Raw genomic sequence first — 22,632 nt, 5'->3', positions numbered from 1 at the left:
CAGGCAACTTTTAATGGCATGATGCTACTAGTCCCCAGAACTACAAATATGTTCTAATGATTAGCACAAGGGAAATGCCTGTGTGTGTATATATGACACAAATGTATGAATGAGATGCAGAACAAATACAGAGGTTACACATAAGCATGTGCAGTATTTTACAAACAGACTACTGTATCTGTTGGAACCTTTCACCCGCCACTGAAATACAGCCTTTCCCTGGAATGGGTTGTGCCAGCTGGTTAATGCTGCATATCATTACCGTCTCCTTCTTCTGACATCTGTCCCCCTCTGCAAGCTCCTCTTCCTGTGCACTTCCTACTAACCTCAGAAACGTATATACATGGAGGAAATAATGATAAGTCTTAAGGCTAGCATTAGGGGACAGAGAAGAAAGAGGAAGAGAAGGTTAAAAAAAAGAGAAGAGAATAATAGCAGGAGGAGTGGCGGGGTCAGGAGTGAGCTGTGGGGCATGGGACTAGGAGACTGGAAGACTGAAGAACAGAGAGGGGATAGGACTGGAAGGCTCTGGGAGGTGAGGAGTAGAAAGACAGGTAATGCTGTGGGGAAGAGGAAATGCTGAACATGAATAACAGAATAAGGCTGAAATCTTTAAAACTTCCTGAGGGAGTTAGGCATCCAACTCTGAAATTCAGGGGAATTTGTGCCCCTAGCTCCCTTATTTCTTTGAAAATCACAGCCTAAGTACTTAAGGGAAGGAAGGCAGAGTCACCAAAAAAGTAAAAAGGATGCCTTAATAATGGATATGTTTTAGAGGAAGAAAAGCTAGGATTTAAAGGATTTGAGGAATCTATCTGGAGGGGGAACATTTAATGCACAAGACTGAGGGAAGATTGCATCGAGAGAGGGAGGAAAGAAGTGAACAAGAAAAAGATAGGCAATGTTGAACTATAATTAACTTGCCTGTTAATAGTAAATAAACCTTCTCAAAGCCCCTTCTCTCCTCCGTCCACTGAATTTTCTTGGCCTTTGTTCAGGAAAGTGACAGTTCTTGTTCTGTTCCTTTTTGATGTTATGTATCACCCTCACTTTTGTTCTGGAAACTTGACAAGTATGGGATTGGGAGGTTAAACATTTATGTAGTGCACCCTGCTTAGAATGGGCTTGATACTGTATAATAGACGAGGAGTTATACTGCAGCTGACAAAACACAGATTTCCCAAACCAAACATATTCTTTTCAATACATTTTCTTTGGTGATGATGGACAGTAATCTGGCGTGACATAAAGTTTGATTTTGCACGGCAGGTTGCATTGGACCTATGGTAAATGGAAGCTGTTTAGTACATACAATGCCATTATCCCTAGCAAAGGGTGAACCGGCTTGAGCAAAAGAAGGATTGGTTCTAGCTTCCAGCTTAGCTGAACACAAACTTAATTTTTTTTTTTGACCTTTGCATTGTCCAGGAAGATGCTTTTTTATTGTCTGGGTAGAAAATATTTTGAGAGATTGCCTTTTCATTTACCTCTTTTCTTGTTTTTTAATTATATGTGAGCTTTTTATTCCATATTTAGTAGATGAACAATTTATATTCTAATAGAGGGAGAAGGCTTACATATTGATAGCATTGCTCTTGAGGTTCAGGCGTATGTTTTCTGTGTTTGATTACTGTGTTTAGAAAGGAAAGAGAAGAATATCATTTTGGTATTACAGTTAAACATTCTTTGAATTTTCTCTTTGTGTATGTTGAATGAACTTGAAATAAATACAAGATTTATTTGGTAGAACATTTGACAACACAAAATGTAACTTTTCACCTAGGAGACGGACTACTACTAGTAGTAATAGATTTAAACAAGTGTTTTGATTTAAGCCTTTTTTTAAAGGAAGACATTTTTTCTTCCAGTTCTTAAATCACTTTTTTTCTGTAGGAATGACTTTTTATTCAAAGTTTTGAGAAAAAGTATTGATTCAAGCTGCTTTTGGTTTAGAGAATTCTCTTTTTTTTCTCTTCACTTTTGATTTTATAATTTTTTATTTTACTTCCTTTTCCAACTTTTTCTATTTCTTTTTCCATTTTTAATTTGAAAAGAGTGGGAGAAAAAAATTCAGGAAAGAAAACCACAAAGTAAAAATTAAACAAGACAATATTTTGGGATTTCATCAAAAAATGGAAAAATAATTCTCTTCCACCACAAATTCAAAGGAACCTTTTTTTTTCATTTTCAGATAAGATGCTTTTTCAACCAACTCTGTGACCCCAGTGTGAAACACTTCTCTTTTTAAATTTCACTTCAAAGGTCAAAGGAAGAAAGTAAAATGGTCATTGCCAGGGAAATCTCATTTTAGCCTAATTTTCACAGTAGTGTGAATACTTCATTTGCTGGACAAATGTGTATGGTATACTGTAGAAATGCAAAGATGAAGGGAGAAGTGTCTGACTGAGCAGTATTAATAGCAGATGAAGATACATGTGCGGTGAATTTGAAAAGTTTTCATTTGGTGGTGATGAAATTTAGCCTAACCTGACCCTCTGTTGGTACCCATTGCTAATTTTTTCCTAATGATCCTGCCTGTAATGCATCCCTTTCTGAATGTTTTGGGGAATTACAAACTATAAGCTCCTTGTAGGGTATAACAGCGAATGCTTTATATACTTTATTGTTAATTTGTATTACAGGAGCATTTAGATGCCCTACCAAAATTAAGGTTCCCCTGTGCTAGGCAACATATAATTTTTGTAACAGATGGAAGAGGCAGCTCTTGCCCTTAAGAGCTTCCAGCCTAAATAGATAAGACATCCAAAGGGTCGGAAAGGAAAGGCAGAGGGGAGGTGACTTGCCCCACAGCAGGTTAGTGGCAGTGCCCAGAGGGCACTTCCTAGGGTTGTATATAAAGGGAAATTTACTGACATAATTATTCTTGAATAAGAGTGCTCACACAGGGAGTTATGATAACCGTAGCAGGAGAATTAGATTGGTATAATTATGCCAGTAAATTTTCACATGTCAACAAACCCCCAATCCTGGTCCTTAACCACTAGACCACACTGCATGAAAAAGCTGGTGTCCAAAGTATTATTGTTGGAAATTGAACAAACCCAGGTCTAGTACAGGGGAGAAAAAAATACAAGCCTTGCTTAGACTGTGAGAAAAGATGGGTACTTTTAAATCAGGAGGTTTGCTTACTCTAGTTAACTTCAGTTCATAACCTTGTCATTTCCCCCAAGCGAGACATTTTCTTAGGGTTCCCTCTTCAAGTGCCTTTTGTTCTGGATAGGCCTCAATTGAAGGTCAAAATTATTTTCTTATGAAATGATTCTGTACACAATGGGTGAACATGTAGTAAACGCATGCTAAAAATCAAAGGTTTTCCATGTTTGTGCAACCCAGTGACAACTAATTGTCTTTGTTCCTACATGTTTGAGTCTCAGTAAACAAGCAGCACATTTACATCTTCCCATTACCTTCAGCAGCAAACTTTCTTAAGGAAAAAAAGATCTCCCATTTCCTAATTTACAGATCAATTTTAAGTAACTGAACAGGTAAGTAACTGTAAACAGGTGGGAATTGGATGATCATAAAATTATAAAATATTTGTGTGATATTCTACAGTAGGCATAATATGCTATATTTTCTGCAGTGACACTACATTGTTTGGGCTTATGATGGTAGTAGTGTTTTTTCTTAATTTTTATCCATAAAACAGAAAATATCAGAAATGGATCATTTCTTAATGTATTATAATTAATAATATTTGTAAAGCATTTAGAGATCCTTATTGTTGAAAAGGCTATAGACAATGTTTAGAAGTAGCATTATTGTATCATGTAATATTTTATTTTGTTGATTAGATCCTAGCAGTAGAGGGTGTTTGCCTATTATCTTAATATACAATGTTTTTTGCTGGATGGACAATTGTTGTTTGCATAAGTTGATTTGCATATTAAAGAATGAATCCACTATAAATGGAAGCAAGAACTACCAGTAATAGGTACAAGCAGAGCGTGTCTAGTGTATACTTGTAGCTGAAACTTCCCAGCATGAAGCAGTTTGAAGGTCCTCGGCTTGTCCTTTTGCAGTTCTGGAACTTTATTAAAAAATGGACTAGCACAGCCAGTGGAAATCTTTGAGTTGTGTTGATTTAAATGTCTAACATATTAAAAGATAGAAGCATTCAGGCCAATCCAAAATTAAATCTTAGAATTTTCCAATATTCTTAACCTTATAAATTTAAAAATCCAGTCACACTCAAATTATCCTGAGATTAGACAGCATTTTTGGTGATAAGGGTTTGGAAAAATAAATAAATACTGACATTTTTAAAATCACATCCAAAGTGTATCTGACTATTAGTGCTGCCTGTGCATCATGAAAAATAACATTTTGACCACAAAAGAGGTGCTTTAAGATTAATAAGGGGTGCCTTGAGTCAAAAAAGGTTCAGAACCACTAGCCTACAGTCACGTATTTGTCCTGTCTGTTCCTCCAGAGGACTGGCATACTTTGAAACTATCGTAGACCAGGAGACCTGCATAGATCCAAGACAGATTATTCTCTGTCTCTTTCCTGGGGCTCCTGTTAGGGAAAGAACTAAAGAGAATCAGAAAGCAGAGGACAAGATGGGAGGGGTGAGTGAGCCATGCCAAGCTGCTGGACGCTTGTGCCTCCTGCTTCCTTGCTCACCACTTACAAAATGCAGTCTGACACTCCCTCACTCCTGTGGTAAAGAGGAGAGTTCTGATTACCTTTTCTTTCCCTTCCAGGTTTTGGGATGGGGTTCTCCAAGGCAATGTAAAAATCTGATTTCTCTTTCAGAAAAGTACTATGAGGGCAAAAAGCCCCAGAGATAGAAATTTATGGAAAAGAGGAATGGGGTAATACTGTGCTGGCCTGTGGGCCCACCTTGTACAAGAGGAAGTCTAAGTATGCATAGAAGGGTGCCTCTGGGAACGGACTATGGGGCCACATCCAGATGAGCACGGCCATGCTGTATGTGACACTGCAGACATGTCTGTGGCGCCACATACCACATGTTCAACTATTCTCTGCACTGCAAGAGAGCAGTGTGTGTGTGTGTGGGGGGGGGGGGGGGGAGGGATTGACCCCTGGATATCCATGCAGAAAAAAAAGCAGAGCAGCACATGTGGGGGCAGCATGTGCTGCTCAAAACTTGAGCCTGACCGGCCAGAGCCATACGCTGGCTGCTGGCCAGGCTCTACACAGCATGATCGCCACTGCAGCAGCCCTGGAAGGCCCAGGACCTCAGGTAAGGCTACTGGGGCCAGCCCAGAGGGCACATGGCACAGGTGTTCCCCAGGGACAGCTGGTGGCAACACAAGGTGTGCTACCACTAGTTGTCCCTGGGGAACCAAACGTCCACACTCATGTGGACGCAGCCTGGGAGTCTCAGGTTATTGTTAGGGGCCCAGGAAGAAAGGAAATTTTCCTTTCTTTGCTAGTGTTCTGTCTATCTTGTGTTTTACTGATAGGTTGCAACTGGGTTTATTGCTTTTAGAATTTCACTCAGCAATGTTAAAGCAAATTATCTTGATAAATGAACTATTAAATAGCAAGATTCTGTGTTCATAAACATAGTCTTAAGGTCTCTGGACTGAATAAGTTGACAGATCTAGAAATAAAATCAGTATTCTTCTTGTAACTCATTGTAAACAAGCTGTCAACCATCACTATAGTCTCCTTTGAAAATAGCTTTAATGAGTAAATAGAGAAGAATAAAAGCAGATATACAGTGTCAGAAACATAAGCCCAAGATAATTGTTGGGGTTTTTTTTAACCTATTATATTTCCTTAGGTGTTGGCAGCTGTATTTCTGTGTCTAAATGAGAATGTTCTTCTCTAGTCCTCGCCTAGACAGTTTTGACATTATTTTGATACAAGTTAATGCTTCTAGAATATACATTTCTACTTCTAAGGAGCAGAGAGTTAGAATTTCTTTGAATTCCTCCTTGATTCAGTTAGATGTGAATCCAGGACAGTTTCATAGCATAAGCTAAAAATGGGCTGGTAAATCTGAGCTTTTATTTTAAAGGGCATGTTCAGAATTGCATCTTAGTAAATAAGAAAATAAGAGATCTGCTGAATTAGTGTTTCCTGGTGGGTTCATTCCTTCTTTTTCACCTGTTTGTCTTATAGATGAGGAAAAAATATATTATATAAATTGAAAATAAGAAGTTAGTTCTGCTATCCTGGTCTCCCAGGAAGAGTATTTTCATTCTTTTCTGTCACTTACTTTTTCCCTGCTTTTGGTTTCCCAGACATGGCTTCGGCTACTGCTGGTATCAGTAACTTGTACCTCTTCTGATGCTTTTCTATTAATGTATTTAGCTCTCTAATTTATAGTTGTTTGTAACAATTTCCTTTATTTCTAAATTTCTTCTTATGTATATTCCGCTTTCTCTGTACTCTACGTAAATCTCCTACTCCCTAGGCTGTGTGGCTGGGTGCATGGTGGTTTCATAGTTGGTAGGGTTGGAAGGGACCTAAGTAGATCATCAAGTCCAACCCCCTGCCATGGCAGGAAAGAATGCTGGGGTCAAATGACCCCTGCTAGGTAATTATCTAGCCTCCTTTTGAAGACCCCCAGGGTAGGGGCAAGCACCACTTCCCTTGGAAGTTGGTTCCAGATCCTAGCCACACTGACAGTAAAGTAGTGCTTCCTGATGTCTACCTTAAACCTACTCTCAATCAACTTATGGCCATTATTCCTAGTTACTCCTGGTAGTGCTCGGGGGAACAGGTTCTCTCCTGTTCCCTGCTGGTCCTCCTTGGTAAGTGTATAAATGGCCACCAGATCCCTTCTTAGCCTTCTCTTGTGGAGGCTGAACAGGTTCAGGTCCCTTAGCCTCTCCTCGTAGGGTCTGCCCTGCTGCCCCCAGATCATGTGAGTGGCCCTCTCCTGGACCCTCTCCATGTTGTCCACATCCCTCCTGAAGTGTGGCGCCCAGAACTGGATGCAGTACTCCAACTGTGGCTTGACCAGTGTCGCATAGAGGGGGAGGATCACCTCCTTGGACCTTCTCGTGATGCATCTGTGGATGCATGACAAGGTGCGGTTGGCCTTACTGACCGTGTCCTCACATTGGCGACCCATGTTCATCTTGGAATGAATAGTGACTCCAAGATAATTTTCTGCCTGTGTGCTGATGATAAGGGAGTTCTCCAGCCTGTAGATTTGCTGCTGGTTCTTCCTCCCCAGGTGCAGTACCTTGCACTTGTCAGTATTGAAACCCATCCTATTCTCATCTGCCCACCCCTGTAACCTGTCTAGATCTAGATGTAGCCTGTCCCACCCTTCTAGCATGCCCACTTCTCCCCACATCTTAGTATTGTCATGACCCAAAGGTCTGATTTTTTGTGTGTGCTTCGGCACTAAGAATTATCCCCATGGATTTACAGCTTCATTGCACGGAGGAGTTCTGCTGCACAGAGAACCCGCGTGCAAAGGAGAGTGTTCCCGCCACTTTGCAGCTGTCTTTGCAGGGTGCATTTTCTTTGCAACACAGAAATGCACGGTGCAAAGGAGTTCCCGCTCTTCGCATGCAAATTCGTGCCCGGCAATTGGCTAGTGCTAAATTATTCACACGTGGCGGCTAGCGATTGGCCTGCTAGCCATATAAGAGGCTTGAGCAGTTTCCGCCCAAGCCGAAGAGGACTCCGCATCCATCTCGTGGGGACTCTGGGTGTGCGCGGCAGGGTAATAGAAACCCTGTGTGTTGCTCAGAGGAGTTTGGCAGCCTGATCCACCGCCCACCTCTTCCCGTCTTCGAGCGGTAACTTTCTATAAGACGTATCGACGAGTTTTCTATTTGAGGCGCCTTTGTCCTGGACATCCGGAGTTCTGTCTGCGTGGAGCCTAGCAAACTCCACGTGATTGTTCGTGTTTTCTGTTGTAACCGCAACTCAAGCAAGTTTTTCAGCCTGCACCGCAACCATCTCGGTGTAAGTAAACAATCTTAAAATCAACCGTTAAGTGTCTGTGCCTAATTCTAGCTCGGCGCCCGCCCTCTCCGACCCGGCCTGCCTGGGCTGCCGGCCACAGCCCGCATGCAGAGCGACGAAAAGGGCCCAGGGTCCGACCCGGCCCGCACGTGGCGATGAGGATGGGATCAGGAGAGGGCTCGCTAGAGTTAGAATTAGTTGAGAACTGCCCTTGGAGAAGTGGGAGATGCAGCGTAGCAAGCGTCGCAGAACTGGAGGCGCACATCGCGTACCACCAGGTGGGCGGAACGGGCAGGAGATGTATCCGGGGACACCTTTCGCTAAAGGGAGAAGAAGGAGCTTCCGAAGTTGGAGCCCTAGAAGGGAAAGAAGTGTATCTTCACCCCGCGGCGTTCAGGTGTATCATGAGTGATGAGTGGGTCCTGTACAGGCCCCTCGATGCTATAACCCTTGCCGAAGTTGACCCGGCGAGCGCAGTAAGCCCGACCCCCACCCGGGAGTGTGTCCGTTGCTTGCGGTGTGCCCGGGAGATGGGAGAGCCGATGCCAATCGGATAGCTTTCTCCTTGCATGGTAATACCCAGACTGAGGGGTCGTGATCGTCAGTCCGAGCTCCGCGAAAACCCGGAGACGGAGGACCGCGCCATAGATGAGAGAGTGGTCCTATGGTGCGACAAGGGGGGAGAACTAAATGCAACTTTTCAGACTATGACAGACCTAATGAATAAAACTTTAAGTTTGAAAACCCAGCTGCGTATGGCCGTTCGGGCAGTCGGAGAAGCGGCTGAGAAAGGGGATCTTAAACTGCCCCAACAAGATGGTGCCAAGCAGAGGGAAGACCACGTGGAAAAGCCGGAAGAGAGGGATGGAGCTTCGGGAGAGCCCGTGAGGGTTCGGCCGGTGACTCTGCCCAGCGACGCAGCGTTGATTCTGCCGACCACGCCCCTCTGCCAAAGGGAGGGGGAGTCAAGTGGAGGAGTGCATCCGCCCCTCCCGCCTGAAACAACAACAACCCCCACTGTAACAATGACTACAGCTCTGACAGAAACAGCAACAGCAATGACAACTTGCGAAGAAATTGATCAGCCTGCAGCATCAAGCAGCCCAGTCATCGGTCCGCAGAGTGCAGTTCATGCTACCACCTATTACGCTCGTTCCAGAGCCTAACTGCAGAATTTGTGTAGAGAATCCAGGATCCGACCTGAAGAAACTCTGGCTGTGTGGTTGGGATGTCTGGTCGTGGAGCTAGGGTCCGACCTCCTGGACCAGGAAGAAGCAAGCTTCTTGGTGAGACAAGCTTCATGGAGTAGGGGACATGTCACTGACATCGACATGGTGGCGTTTAGCGTCCACTGGCCTATTCCAATTCCAGCGCTTGTGGCAGGAGTGATCGAACAGAAGGCTCACGCATGGCATGACGGACGACCAGAGCACACTGGTGCAGAACAGCTTGTACTGGCTATTATAGGAGTTTCGTATTGCGCCTGGAACCCAAGAGAATGCACGTTGGGACTGACACCGCTCCAACGAATGCGACCGTGGCCTCATCATCACCTGCGAGACCCTGGAACCGTTCCGGTGACTCTCGACAGCATAGATAGTTGTCTTAAAGTCTACGGGCAAAGAAACATCGTGGTTTTGCGAATTGTGCTTAACCCAATGGTTGATCATCCAATGAGTAGTCTCCTTCATCAGTTGCCAAGACTGCGTGTCATAATGGAGCCAAGACTGTCCAGTGATCAGGAATGTCAACGCCCAACTGAGGCTCAGAACACAAGACACCACGAATCCGAGCGTCCAGTATTACGCCAGAGAACGCAAGAGGAGCGATACATGTTTGCATTCCTCCTGCAGCGTTCTGGACTTAATAAGCGACAGCTTCGGATTTTGGGAGACGCGGGACAATGGCAGCTAGCCTGTGAGTTAGATTTTCACTATATAGAAGAAGGCAATGATGACTCCTCAACGATTTCGTCGAGTTGCTGAGTGTGTAAAGAGAGAGAGAGCTGTCCAGTATAGAATCGTGTTTACATATTTGTATTTAATAGTGATAATAAGTTTGATCGACTGCATTATCGTGCGGTCTTGTGTGATTTTGTAAATAGTAGTGAATAACCATTTTAAGAGAGTTCTTTTACAGATCAGGGATTCGGAGTGTGTGGTGGAGAGAGGCCCCGAGAGGGACAACATCACCAAAAGGAAGGAAGGCCTGATGTGCGATTCCACCATGATGCCCACTGAAGTCATGATCGTCCAGTTTTTTGTTATGAATGTGATTTTATGTATATGTGTGTGTGCCAGCTATTATTTGATTCGATCCCTTTTATTGTTGACTGATTTTGTTTTTGCTCGTTTAGTTTCGCGAACCATTGACAGAGCTGTTAATAACCCGGATGATAGGTTTGAAGTATAATTCTATTGTGCCTTCAGCAAGGGGGGATGTCATGACCCAAAGGTCTGATTTTTTGTGTGTGCTTCGGCACTAAGAATTATCCCCGTGGGTTTACAGCTTCGTTGCACAGAGGAGTTCTGCTGCACAGAGAACCCACGTGCAAAGAAGAGTGTTCCCGCCACTTTGCAGCTGTCTTTGCAGGGTGCATTTTCTTTGCAACACAGAAATGCACGGTGCAAAGGAGTTCCCGCTCTTCGCATGCAAATTCGTGCCCCGCAATTGGCTAGTGCTAAATTATTCACACGTGGCGGCTAGCGATTGGCCTGCTAGCCGTATAAGAAGCTTGAGCAGTTTCCGCCCAAGCTGAAGAGGACTCCGCATCCATCTCGTGGGGACTCTGGGTGTGCGCAGCAGGGTAATAGAAACCCTGTGTGTTGCTCAGAGGAGTTTGGCGGCCTGATCCACCACCCACCTCTTCCCGTCTTCGAGCGGTAACTTTCTATAAGATGTATCGACGAGTTTTCTATTTGAGGCGCCTTTGTCCTGGACATCCGGAGTTCTGTCTGCGTGGAGCCTAGCAAACTCCACGTGATTGTTCGTGTTTTCTGTTGTAACCGCAACTCAAGCAAGTTTTTCAGCCTGCACCGCAACCATCTCGGTGTAAGTAAACAATCTTAAAATCAACCGTTAAGTGTCTGTGCCTAATTCTAGCTCGGTGCCCGCCCTCTCCGACCCGGCCTGCCCGGGCTGCCGGCCACAGCCCGCATGCAGAGCGACGAAAAGGGCCCAGGGTCCGACCCGGCCCGCACAAGTATCATCTGCGAATTTGAACAAGGTGCTTTTCACCCCCTCGTCCAAGTCGCTGATGCAGATGTTGTACAGTGCGGGCCTGAGGACCAACCCCTGGGGAACCCCACTGCCCACATCCCTCCAGGTCAAAAATGACCCATCCACCACCACTCTCTGCGTGCAACCCTCCAGCCAGTTTGTGACCCAGCTGAGTGTGTAGGCATCGACACCACAGTCGCCTAATTTTTTAATGAGAATGGGGTGAGAGACAGTGTCGAAGGCCTTCCTAAAATCCAGAAAGACTATGTTTACCACGACACCTGCGTCCAAGGATTTTGTGACCTGGTCGTAGAAGGCAACCAGGTTGATCTGACAGGACCTGCTTCTAATGAACCCATGTTGGTTGCCCCTAAGCATAATCTTCCCTGGTGGTCCCTCGCAGATGTGCTCCTGGATAATTTTTTCAAAGAGCTTCCCCCAGGACTGAGGTAAGACTAATGGGCCTATAGTTTCCTGGGTCTTCCTTCCTCCCTTTTTTGAAAAAGGGGACCATGTTGGTCCTTTTCCAGTCCTCTGGCACCTCACCAGAGCACCATGAGTGCTCATAAAGCTGTGCCAGGGGTCCCACAATGACCTCTGCCAATTCCTTCAGCAACCTGGGGTGGAGATCATCTGGACCTGATGTTTTGAACATGTCTAGTCCCACCAGAATTTCCCTGACTAGGTCCTCACTGACTCTGAGCCTGGCTGTGTCTCCCCTGGGTCTGTCTGGAATCCTGGTGGGGGGGAACGTCCCAGTACCTGCTCAGAAAAATGGAGGGAAATAATTTGTTAAACAGGTCAGCTTTATCATTGGGTGTGACCCCTCCAGGACCTCAGTGCCTCACCAACTAATTTCCTTAACTCAGTGGTTCTTTTTCAGGTGCCCTGAAACTTGACATGTTTGAATTTGCTAAGAGTGGCCCTGTTCCTGAGATGATAACAAGCATCCCCTAATAGGAAAAAAGAAAGTTGTGAAGTGATCTGGCTGTTGCTCACTGAAATTGAACAACTTGTCTTTTCTTTTGGGGAACATTTATAGTTAAAACCCAGCAGGGGAACTGCTATTTCAGCTTGCAAGTGTATTCAGTTACTCAAATGCATTGGCAAGAAAATGAAGGGGATTCTGTTTAAACAATGTGCTCCCAAGTCAAAGATGATCTTTTTGATGTCTGTATTTTGCAAATGGAAATTTTCCATTTTCCAGCCCCAGCATTTTTTTCAGAGGCAGCATTATCTGAATCTGATTTGGTGGCCGTTCATTTGCATTTTTCCTAGCTATTCCATATTTTCTACCTTTCTTCTGCTTTTGCATCTAATTCTCATTTCTCTTTCCTCCATTTCTATATCAAATTATTTAAGGCCTAATCTTGCTGAGCACCTCCTGCAAACTAACTGCAGTAAGAGTTTGAGATGTTAATTACACTGGAGTGACATCTACTCCATCTGAATAAAGTCTGAATATGCTCAGAGAGTGTAAAGGAACTGGGCACCTGAAATCTACTGTTAAACCACTTAACAGGGCTCTTGTCAGGCCAGCATCCTTTGAAATAGTTATATTACTGTGCCCAAATTGTGCAGATTATTCAAATGACTTGGTCTTTGTAAAGGATACCAGGTCCTCCCTTCTAGATTATCCAGACCATCCTAATTTTGATATTTAGAGCTGGTCTATGTAAGCCCATTTTAGAAACCAGTAGTAAAGAATCAGGAGGGAGGTATCTCAGTGTAGTGACTCTCCCTGTTTCCTCCCTTGCACTGCACTTCTAGGTATTATATGAGGCTTTCATCCATAGTTAGGAACTAGGGAAACAAGTACATGATTTACTTGGAAATCATGTAGGGAGAGTGAAATGGTAAGAGCTGAGTTCTCCATTTCAAGTCAATGAATGTCTAGCTATTCTCTTCAACAGGAGCAGTTTATCCTAGACTGGCTACTCTAACCTAGTCAGACTAGTATAGCTAGTATAGAGTATCTAGTATAGAGTATCCTAGACTGGAGAGTCTGGCCTGTACAGAAATGACATGCCTAAGATTCAGCTTCAACCAAACCATTTACTGCATTGCTTGGAATTCTCTCTCTCAATCTCTCTGGTAGTTATATGGCCATCTGCTGCCATGGTATCCTCAAATCCTCACAACACCATTTTGAGGATAGTCTGAAAAACAGAGAGTCTAAAATACTTGTCCAAGGTCACCAAGGAAGTGTGTGGTGGAACAGGACACTTGATATTTGTGTCACAGAACTGGCCTATGAATAAAACACAATCAGGGTTGACCTTGCTATTTAATTTCTATGAAAAACTTTACTGTAGGCTAGTTGGTATATAAAATCAATTAACATATTCATCAACCTGGCTATAACCATAGAAAATACTGCTTGATCAGTAGGGCAGAAAAGATTGAAGAACTAACTGCGTTTTGGCTGACACTATATTAGACCTGTGTAGGCTAATTGTCATTTGTATTAACAAATGTAAAACTCTAATTGGGAACAAGGGCCACATTGTCCTTGTACTGTACAAACACAGGGGGGAAAACACCTCTGCCCAAGAAAGCTTTCAATTTACATATAAGATAAGAAAAGAAATGGGTAGATGGGGAACCAATAAGAAAAAGGCAGTTGGTCTGCATGTTTGACAGTGGTCTCAGTATAATGGTGGTCTAAATGTGGTCAAGGGTATTATAAAGTTTGGCAGCAGTAGCAGGATTTCAAACAGTATAATGGAGCTCTTTCCAACTGCAGCATCATGGGAGAAAGCATAAAGGTGCATGTTTCAGAATTAACAAGTGGAAACTGAAGCCTGGCATCACGATCTGAATGGAGGTAAGTGTTGGCATTTTGACAGCAAATGAGAGAGAAGTAGGGTATGGATATGTTGAGGAGAAGGATCTTGAAAGCAAGACAGGTGGTCTAAGTTGATTGTAACAGAAAAGGAGGAGCCAGTGGAAGGACATGAAGAGAAAAGTTCCAGGTACAAAGCAATGTGCTTGGCAACATTTTGCTGGTGTGGGCTGGGACTGGCAACTGGGGCTGCGCAAAGCATCAGTCCCTGATTCAATTCGGCAGAGATTTGGCGCGATTCAGTGGCTGAATCTCTGAATCCAAATCAAATCAGAGGACCCTTTAATCTCTCTGAATTGAATTTGAACCCTCTGAATCGATTTGGAAGGATTCGGCAATTCGGACACAGACACAGCTTTACATGTTTTTTCTACATACTGATAAGTAGCAGGTGGCTCATGAATGCTGTGATGCTGGGGCACATGGAGTGTCCCACACAAGCACGGGGGGCTCCCCAGCATGGTTGGCAGCAGACCTGGAAGTGAACCAGGAACACTTCCAGTCCACTTCCGGGTCCACCGGGGAGTGTGCAGGCCCCACCTCTCAGCTTGGCAATTGGTGCCTCCTGGGTCTGGGGGGGCACCTGGGGTTCCCCCACGGCTGATTGCTGAGCCAGGGCAGTGCAGGGGGGGCCCCCTACATGCTCCCCAATGGACCTCCCCAAGTACTTCTGCACTGTAGCATTTACAAGCCATGCTGGTACCATGAGGTATGTAGAAAAAACTTTTAAAGCTTGTTCTATGTCAAAATTGCTGATTCTCTGAATCAGCATCGAATCTCCGGATTTTGATTTGGCTGAATTAAACCAGGGACAGTCATCTGAATCAACAAATTGAATCACTGTCCCTGATTAGGGTTGAATTGGAATCAAATAGGGCCCGCTTCGCGCACCCCTACTGGCAACCCGCCATTTCTGCAGGCTGCAAGTGTCTGTCCTCCCCCACTCCAACCACCCAGATGCCAGATACCCAACCTCGCTGTAGGTAGCAAGGGTGAACTCAGATGCTGCAGAGCAGGAGGCTCTGCAGCAAAGGGGATGAGTGGCATAGTACAGCTCTATGACATAGCTCCTCTTTGCCTAATTGGGTCTTCACAGGCCAGATTGGACCTCTTCAGGGTTTGAATCCAGCCCACAGACCACAGGTCAACCTCTGGATTAGGAGAATAATCTTTTCATCAGCTTCCTGAATTAATGTGAGCAGGACAGGATGGTATTTGTCAAGACCGCAGAAAAACATGCTCTTATAATCAGGATATGATCAGACAGATATCTGGACAAGTGTTAGCTGTGTGGATGCAAACAATGCCTGCCTTCAGAGATGTATTAGAGAAGGGATCTACAAAATTTAGATATCATATAGAACCCAGAGGTCTGAGTTGAAGATGATGCATGGGTTATGAGGCTGAGTGACAGGTAGGATGGTGATGTTGCCAAGAGGCAGGAAGAAGGGATATTGGTGGAAGGATAAGGGTTAAATATTTCCAAAGAAGGCAGAGGGTTGATAATATATATTGTTCTATAGGCTTATAGCCATCATGCTTGCAGAAACCTTTTTTGGACCTTCTTTGTATAAAATCTTTGTATTAAATTGAAAGATATATGCATTCAGTGAATGCCTAGTAAAAATATTCTTTCATCCAAAATATATAAGTGCTGCATTAATTTGCGAAGTGGAAAAAATGACCTTAAACACTTTCTATTTTTAAGGAGATACCTTCAATCTAGCAGGCGTTGAAGTATGTAAGTAGTGGCTTGCTTAGGTTATGCAGATTATATATGAAACTATTTCAGATTTATTGTGAGAGGTAGTAGAATATCCATCTTTTTTGCTACTGCAGATTTCTTTCCTTTGCTACTACGTATATTATCTAGCATAATTGTCAATGTTTGTAATGGGGCTTCCTGAACTTTTCTTTTAAGGAACAACTTGGTGAAATTCTGTGACTTACATATACCAGAGATGATCATAACATCTACACATGTAGAAAAGTTGGTTATGCTTTTAGATAGAACTTTGTCAGAACATTATTTCTTTTGTGTTTAGGCATATTTTTTATTTTGATTATTTCCTCCTACATATACAGTGCATTCTTTTCTAGACCCTGGCTACTGACATTTTCTGTAAAAGAGAACTCTGAGTAAAATGTGACTGGAGAAGAAGGAATCATCTGAAATGCATCAGGTCTCAAAATAGAGTGCATCATTAATAAGTATTTATTACACCTACGAAGCCCTGTAACAATATAGTTCACACATGCACATCCTTTCTCCCCAACACACAGGAAGACATAGTATAATCAAGAATATTATTAAACTAAGTACCATGTAATAGGTCAGAGGCAATGTAAAATGAGCATGGGACTGGGAACCAGGAACATCAGATTTCTCAACCTGGTTCTGTGTGATTTTCTTGGCTTGGGCAATTATGGCCTTATATTTCAAGGTATTGGGCACTTAACAAGTTGGGCTAGAGGCATGAAAAAAGGTGGCTGCTGCCAGCAGCTATGCAATTGCAATTGCGTTCACAGTGTTAACCAGGAGTTTCCGTTACCCCTGTGCCCTGGATGTCTGTCTGAATCCCTATGCTGCTGATTTAGTGAATTCTGTGACTTTGTAGGGTGCTCAGAACTTTACAAGGTCAAGCCTTTTGCCTCTCTCAGTCTGTTTCTGCATCTGTAAAATGGGATGATAATATTTATCCTACTCATAAGAGTGTTGGGAGAGGATTAGTTAGTTATTGTCTTTGCAGTGCTTTTGAGATACGGGGCCTGATTTTTAAATGCGCCCACAACTTGAGCCAGATTTTTGGAGGAGCTCAGTGTGCTGCAGCTCCTATTGTCAGATGCTGTTTAAATGCTAATATTAAATGGAGCCCTGTGATGAAACAAAACCATGGTACATCTTTCATTGGTTCAAACATGTACTCAACTTTTGCTCTGCCACTTGCTAGGGGGACGTATGTGACTCCTTAATACAAGCAACAGCAAACTGACAAAAGTACAGCAGAGTGCGATATTTGCAAGCCCATGTCACGTGCGCGCATGTGCCCACAAACCAAAACACAGCTGGCAAGTCTAATTTTAGCCCTTCTAGCCTTGAAAACTGTCCCTTTAAAGAAATACATTTTTTTTATAAAGCAATTTGGTTGATAATACAGCAGCTGACAATCCTGCTAGAGTACTACATATGATTTAAATAAAGACAAAAGAAACTACTGCCCGGTATTTTTTTAAAAATTTATAAATAGCAAAGCCACTGAAGATAGATCTATTAGTTAAATGACATGTTAAAGGAATACATGGTTTTTGTAAAATAAATGCTAGGATTTTTACACAGAAGGAAATATGTACTTATTTGTACAGTGCCCAGAAATGTTTCAGATACGTTCTACACATATAATAAGACAGAACCCTGTCCTGTAAAACTTCAGACCAGTGTTTTAAAACCTTTGCTTACATTGCTCCAAAACACCTTGGATTTCTTGTAGAGCACTTTTACCTAAGCTTCTGGGGGAAAGATTGGCACAGTAAGGGTTGGTTTAGCAGTCCTGGGTCTGATGGGCTGCTCTTAGGGGATTGTGCAAGTGGATTGTTGCCTGTAGTTTTAACATCTTTGTATTTAAAAAATGTATTAGAGTATTTAAAACTGTATTAGAGGCACCTGGAGCTCAGGAGATGTGATTTCCGTCTTTACTCCCTTCCCCTCCTCCCTTTTTGCTATACATCTAAATAAACTCATGTCAGGAAGGAACTAAGTTTGAAAGAGTAAATCTGGCAAAGTGGCCAGGAGGTGTCTGTAGCCTCTGTGTGTTTCTGTGCAGTGAAATGCTGTTAGTGCCTGAATTAGCTTTCTGCTTAAATCATATCTGGTTCTTTTGCTGAGCCCTTGTGATGTCTTTTTTTATTTAAAAAAAAGAAAAGAAATGGGGTTATTCTTTGCAGGATTTCTTTCTTGTGCCCTAGATGCTGCCTTTTCTTGGTCATTTGTTTGTTTGGGCCATGACTTTGTGAAGTGGGGGTCCTGATCAGAAGCAATCCATTGCCAGTATTGCAAGTCCCCTGGTTCAGTTATCCCGGCAGCGTTGCTGTTAAAATTGCTTTGCTTTCCGAGATAGCCAGCAGAGGGAATCGGGACTGTGCTTGCAGAAGGGCTGAAGCAGGCTATTTCTTCTTGGAGGAAATACTGCAGCCTTCTGGACTGCGTCTGCTTCTCGAGGGAGAGGCTCACTGTAGTTCCACCCACTGGCTGGAAGGAGGGGGTTTGAATGAAAGACAAGACAAGCCTTAAGCACCATGTCACTCCGTGAGGGAGACAGCAGCAACTAGGATGTGGAAAGGCTTTTTTTTTTCTTTTTAAAAAAAGGGGGGGGTGGGGAGGAGAGAGGGAAGAAAAAAGAGTGAGCTTGAGAAGGGGAGAGAGAGAGAGAGAGAGAAGAGAGGAGAGAGAGGAAGAAAGCTGGTCTGCAGAGATTTGGAGTTACACTGTCTTCCTGATTTCTCTAACAGGACTTTTTTTCTACAGACACTGGCAATTGACATTACTACAGACAAGCTGGTTAGACAAGAAAACGCTGTATCCTGAGTGAAGGAGGGAGTGGGGGAGCCAAGCAAGATTTTTTGTTGTTGGTTTTTTTTTTTTATCTATAAATCCATATATTTTTTATTCTTGCTGTGTTGGAACTAGTGAGCGGTAGAAGGCAAGGAAGTCTCAAAAGCCTCATCAGTCATCAGTACTGTCAGGAATAGTGGTTTAAGAGGAAGAAGGCCTGGGGCACTACACCCTGTCAACGAGTTCCCTGCATCAGAGATAAAGATTCCAGCTACATGGGCAAACGCTTGGAACAGCAACCAATGTACCCTCAGTACGCTTACTACTACCCTCATTATCTCCAAACCAAGGTATGGTACAGCAGCTCCATGTCTGTCCAGCAGTGTCAGTATGATATCATTATGCACTTAGTGGATGATGGATAGTGGAGTGGCATAAATTATAGGGTTTGGGGTTTTTTTTTTTCTTTTCTTCCTTGAATTCAATATCATGTGCAAAACCAGGCATAGGAGAAACAGGAAGATTAAGACTGTGGATTTTTTAAAGGACCACTAGCTTTAGTTAATCCCTTTTGTTGTTTGGTGGGGGGGATTAATGTGGTTAATATCGCAGCAGTATGCAGGTAGTGTGATTATTATGACATTGGATGAAGATTGCACTGGACAGCATCAGACATGGAAACATGCTATCTCAGTGGCTCTTTCAGTGATCTGTACAATTTATGCGGAGCTTAAAAGCACTGAGCCATTAGAAAAGATGTCTGTGGATACTCAAACTTTTAATCAGCGAAGTATGAGATGCTGCGAGGATCTGGGAAGGACAAGAAGCTAACCTCCTGTAAATCTGTGGGAGTTTGTTCCGAGATATTGAACTGCTCTTAATATTTCATTAAATATTGAGGATGAGCTGGCTGCACTCTGTTGCTTTTAAATGGTCTGGAAGTAGATGGTAGTGGCTACTTTCAGAAAAAAGCACCAAACATGGTTTCATTCTTTTTTTCTTTTCTAATGTCAGTGGCTTTGGAAGGCAGGCCTGCATCTTGTAACTATTCTGAATGAAGCAAATGCCACCTGGACTTGGGTTAATTAAATAATCCTTTATTTTCCTAATACAATTGTGCCATACTCCGCTGCCCAAAAAGGTTTCTTACGTGACCAATGGGCAGTAACAGCAGAACAAAACAAAACTTTGCAAACCCGTTAGAACATCCTGAAACAAATTACTGTTCTGAAGCGTGACCTCAGAACCACAGATTAATAGTTTAAGTCAATACACTTACATTATAAAAAAAGAAAAAGAAAAAAGCAGCAGCTAATGTAAGCACATGTGGCATATGACTTTTTTTTTTGTACAGGGGAGGTGACTAGCTGTACTTTTGCTTTCAGACACGTTGAGCTAGTTACAGTCCTGAAGGGCTAAGTTATATTTCCTTGCTAATAAAATTACTTTTAATGTTTATAGACAGCTCGCTGCAATATACAAATTAACTAATTGGGAAAACTGGCTGGTTTGAGTCCTGATGACACCAGAACCACTCAATGTGATTATAGTCTTGTAATTCATAACAGAGTAACCTTTCATTTGTTTGCTACATGATTTCTCAAAGTATTATGTGCAGCATTTTTGAGAGAGATCAGGGTTTGGGTTTGTTTGGGGGGGTTGAGGAATTGTTTCACCATTTTTTTTCAAGGTCGATTCAAATTGCATTTTACCTTTGTGACCATTTAGTCTGTATTGTTGCTGTTGCAGCAGCAGCGCAGCCTGTCACTAGCTTGACTGCAATATTGCCTATAGCTTTAACTGTTTGGGGGATTGGGGATGGAGACTGATGCCATTTCTCAAAACCTGGCAAGCCAAGGACATGAAACAATTTATGGGATTTTTTTGAAACAACAATAGCCTCAAGTATTGGATGAAAAATATTGGACATTCCATCTCTTTTACTCATGTAGCTTGATTTTTTCCAGTCTTTTCTTTTTTAACTCCTTTTTCTACTTTGTAAAATATGCTTGTTGAAGAAATTAACCTTGTGATGGAGTTTAAAATGACAACTGCGTTCTACACAGTGTTTTTTTACTAGATACTTTAGAAAAATAGATTAATACCAGTTAATCCACATTATAGTGATATAAAATTATCTACCCTTGTGAAAAGTCATGTGTTGTCTAGGATTAAACACATGCACGATTTTAGTAATAGAAGATAATAGTAACATCTGTAACATATATTTCATATTGTATTAATTTCTCCTCTCTCTATACACACAAATATACACACACGCATACACACAACTTAAATTTTAAAAAATAGCATGCACACATATATACATATATTTATTTTTCTGCTATAGTCCTAAGGACTTCAGAGTAGTGCAGACAGGCAGCATCTGGATTTTGTTACCTTAAAGCTAGCCATCAGCTTCTGGGACATTTTAAAGCAGTTAGACCCATTGTATGTCTAAAGCTAATATTCAGGTAATCAGATAACATTATGGTGCAGACCTATATCAGTTATCATGCCTATCAGAGCAAAGCATGCTAATATACCACTGTATTAGCTTAACAGTGCTGTGAAGTTCACAACTTCTTTTTTGTTTTCTGGACACTGTGTTGGTTATAGGGAGTTATGCACAATTCTTGAATTCAGTTGTGTAAATTGTGTTCATATGTGGACAGCTGTACACAGTGAAGGAGAATGCATTAATTTGAAACTATATAAAGATTTTTTAGGCTTTATCAGGGTATTTTTGTATAACATCTAAAACAAACCACAAAGTTCTGAAATGTAATGGTCTTCCAATCATTTTCAGATTAAGTATTTATTTTTCTTTGTTTGCATTGTAAATTTATTTTGGCTGTTCTTAAAGAAGTACCATTTCACTGTGTAGCACAGCCTTTGGGGGAGTTCAAGACACAATAAGAGTCACAAGGTATACAATCTGCTGTAATATCTTGTAATATAGCTAACATATTGTTAAGCAGTAATGGTGCAAATTAATAGCTCTATGGCCTATAGAATTATACATAGAAGAATAAGATCCATATGTTTTTCTGATTGCTTTATACTTTAAAATGTTTCATGGCCTCTTGTAGAACATGAAAAGTGCAGTGTTATAATTCAGTTTACATGTATTCCCTAATTGTAAGATGCCACCACTGAAGTTAAAACTTAAATGGCAAGTTCAGACAAACTGTATAATCCAGAAATAAGAAAGATTCCACTTTTTAAAGAAACTCATGGTGCATTTAATATCTCCTTTCTGGACAAATGGAAATTCTGAAGGATTTTTTCCCCATTTTTGTGTGACCCAGCTGAGTATTGTAATTTAGAATGAATTGCATAGACTGTCCCAGCTTAGTCCTGGGAGCAGAACCTAGTTATTCTAGCCATAATAAGAATTGTATTTCACGGCAATTTTTTTTTGCATTGCTGTAAATTACTAAAAAGAGGATACTTTGTTACAAAGACGATAACCAAGGGATAGGATCCTATCACATGCACATGCGGCTATCTCAGGGCTTACCTATGATTTACTGCACTCTGGTTTTATTTTGATTTGCAAGCAGTGAAACTTTACTAGTATGTTTCTTTGTTGATGGGCAACTAATAAAACACCTGGTTTCTGCAACTGTGTTGTAAATACTCACTTATAAAATCATGTTAACAAATATTGCACTTATCCTTGAATTTCTTCAGTTCTGTGCTTGAAATAACAGAATTATTATTGCCCCTGGAAAAAGGTAGACAAGATTTGAGAGAGATGACATTTTTCTTGATGATTAGAAATTACATCAGAAAAAAAATGTCAACCTAATTATTTACATAAATTCGTAAAGTCTCTTTAAGTAGAAACTGCTGTGTCTTGTCCTTGTGCTTTACTGTTTAAGTTAGAATTAGAGTTTGGAGAAGTGTTCTTGGTAAACAATCCATTTAATAAACTTAGCCTTTTTTTCTTCACAGTTTTTTGTGGATGCACTTTGATTGTTACTGATTTCTATTTTTGCAGTTTTTGTCCAAGTTTTTATATGGTCATATTTCATTTTACCAGTTCTTCCCATGCTCTTTACATTGTTACATCTTCAGATAATTCACTATT

General features: G+C 42.1%; 1 protein-coding gene across 11 annotated transcripts in view; it reads left to right on the top strand.

Annotated features, from left to right (window-relative positions):
• RBMS3 (RNA binding motif single stranded interacting protein 3) overlaps positions 1–22,632 on the top strand; it is a 1,095,516-nt gene that overhangs the window by 390,945 nt on the left and 681,939 nt on the right. Inside the window, exon 1 of one of the 11 annotated variants that reach the window (XM_014603166.3) lies at positions 18,158–18,886. The exons of 9 other annotated variants lie outside the window; for them this stretch is intronic. In XM_014603166.3, the coding sequence (XP_014458652.2) occupies positions 18,812–18,886 (75 nt within the window). In that variant the 5' untranslated portion in view covers positions 18,158–18,811. Of the gene's footprint in view, positions 1–18,157; positions 18,887–22,632 lie in introns of those variants that run through there. One more of the 11 variants, XM_059728833.1, reaches the window with a different exon arrangement.

The sequence above is a fragment of the Alligator mississippiensis genome, chromosome 5 (genome assembly GCF_030867095.1).
Source record: "Alligator mississippiensis isolate rAllMis1 chromosome 5, rAllMis1, whole genome shotgun sequence".
Classification (NCBI taxonomy): Eukaryota; Metazoa; Chordata; order Crocodylia; family Alligatoridae; genus Alligator; species Alligator mississippiensis.
Note: the sequence above shows the minus strand (reverse complement) of the source record. Positions and strands in the feature narration are given on the sequence as shown.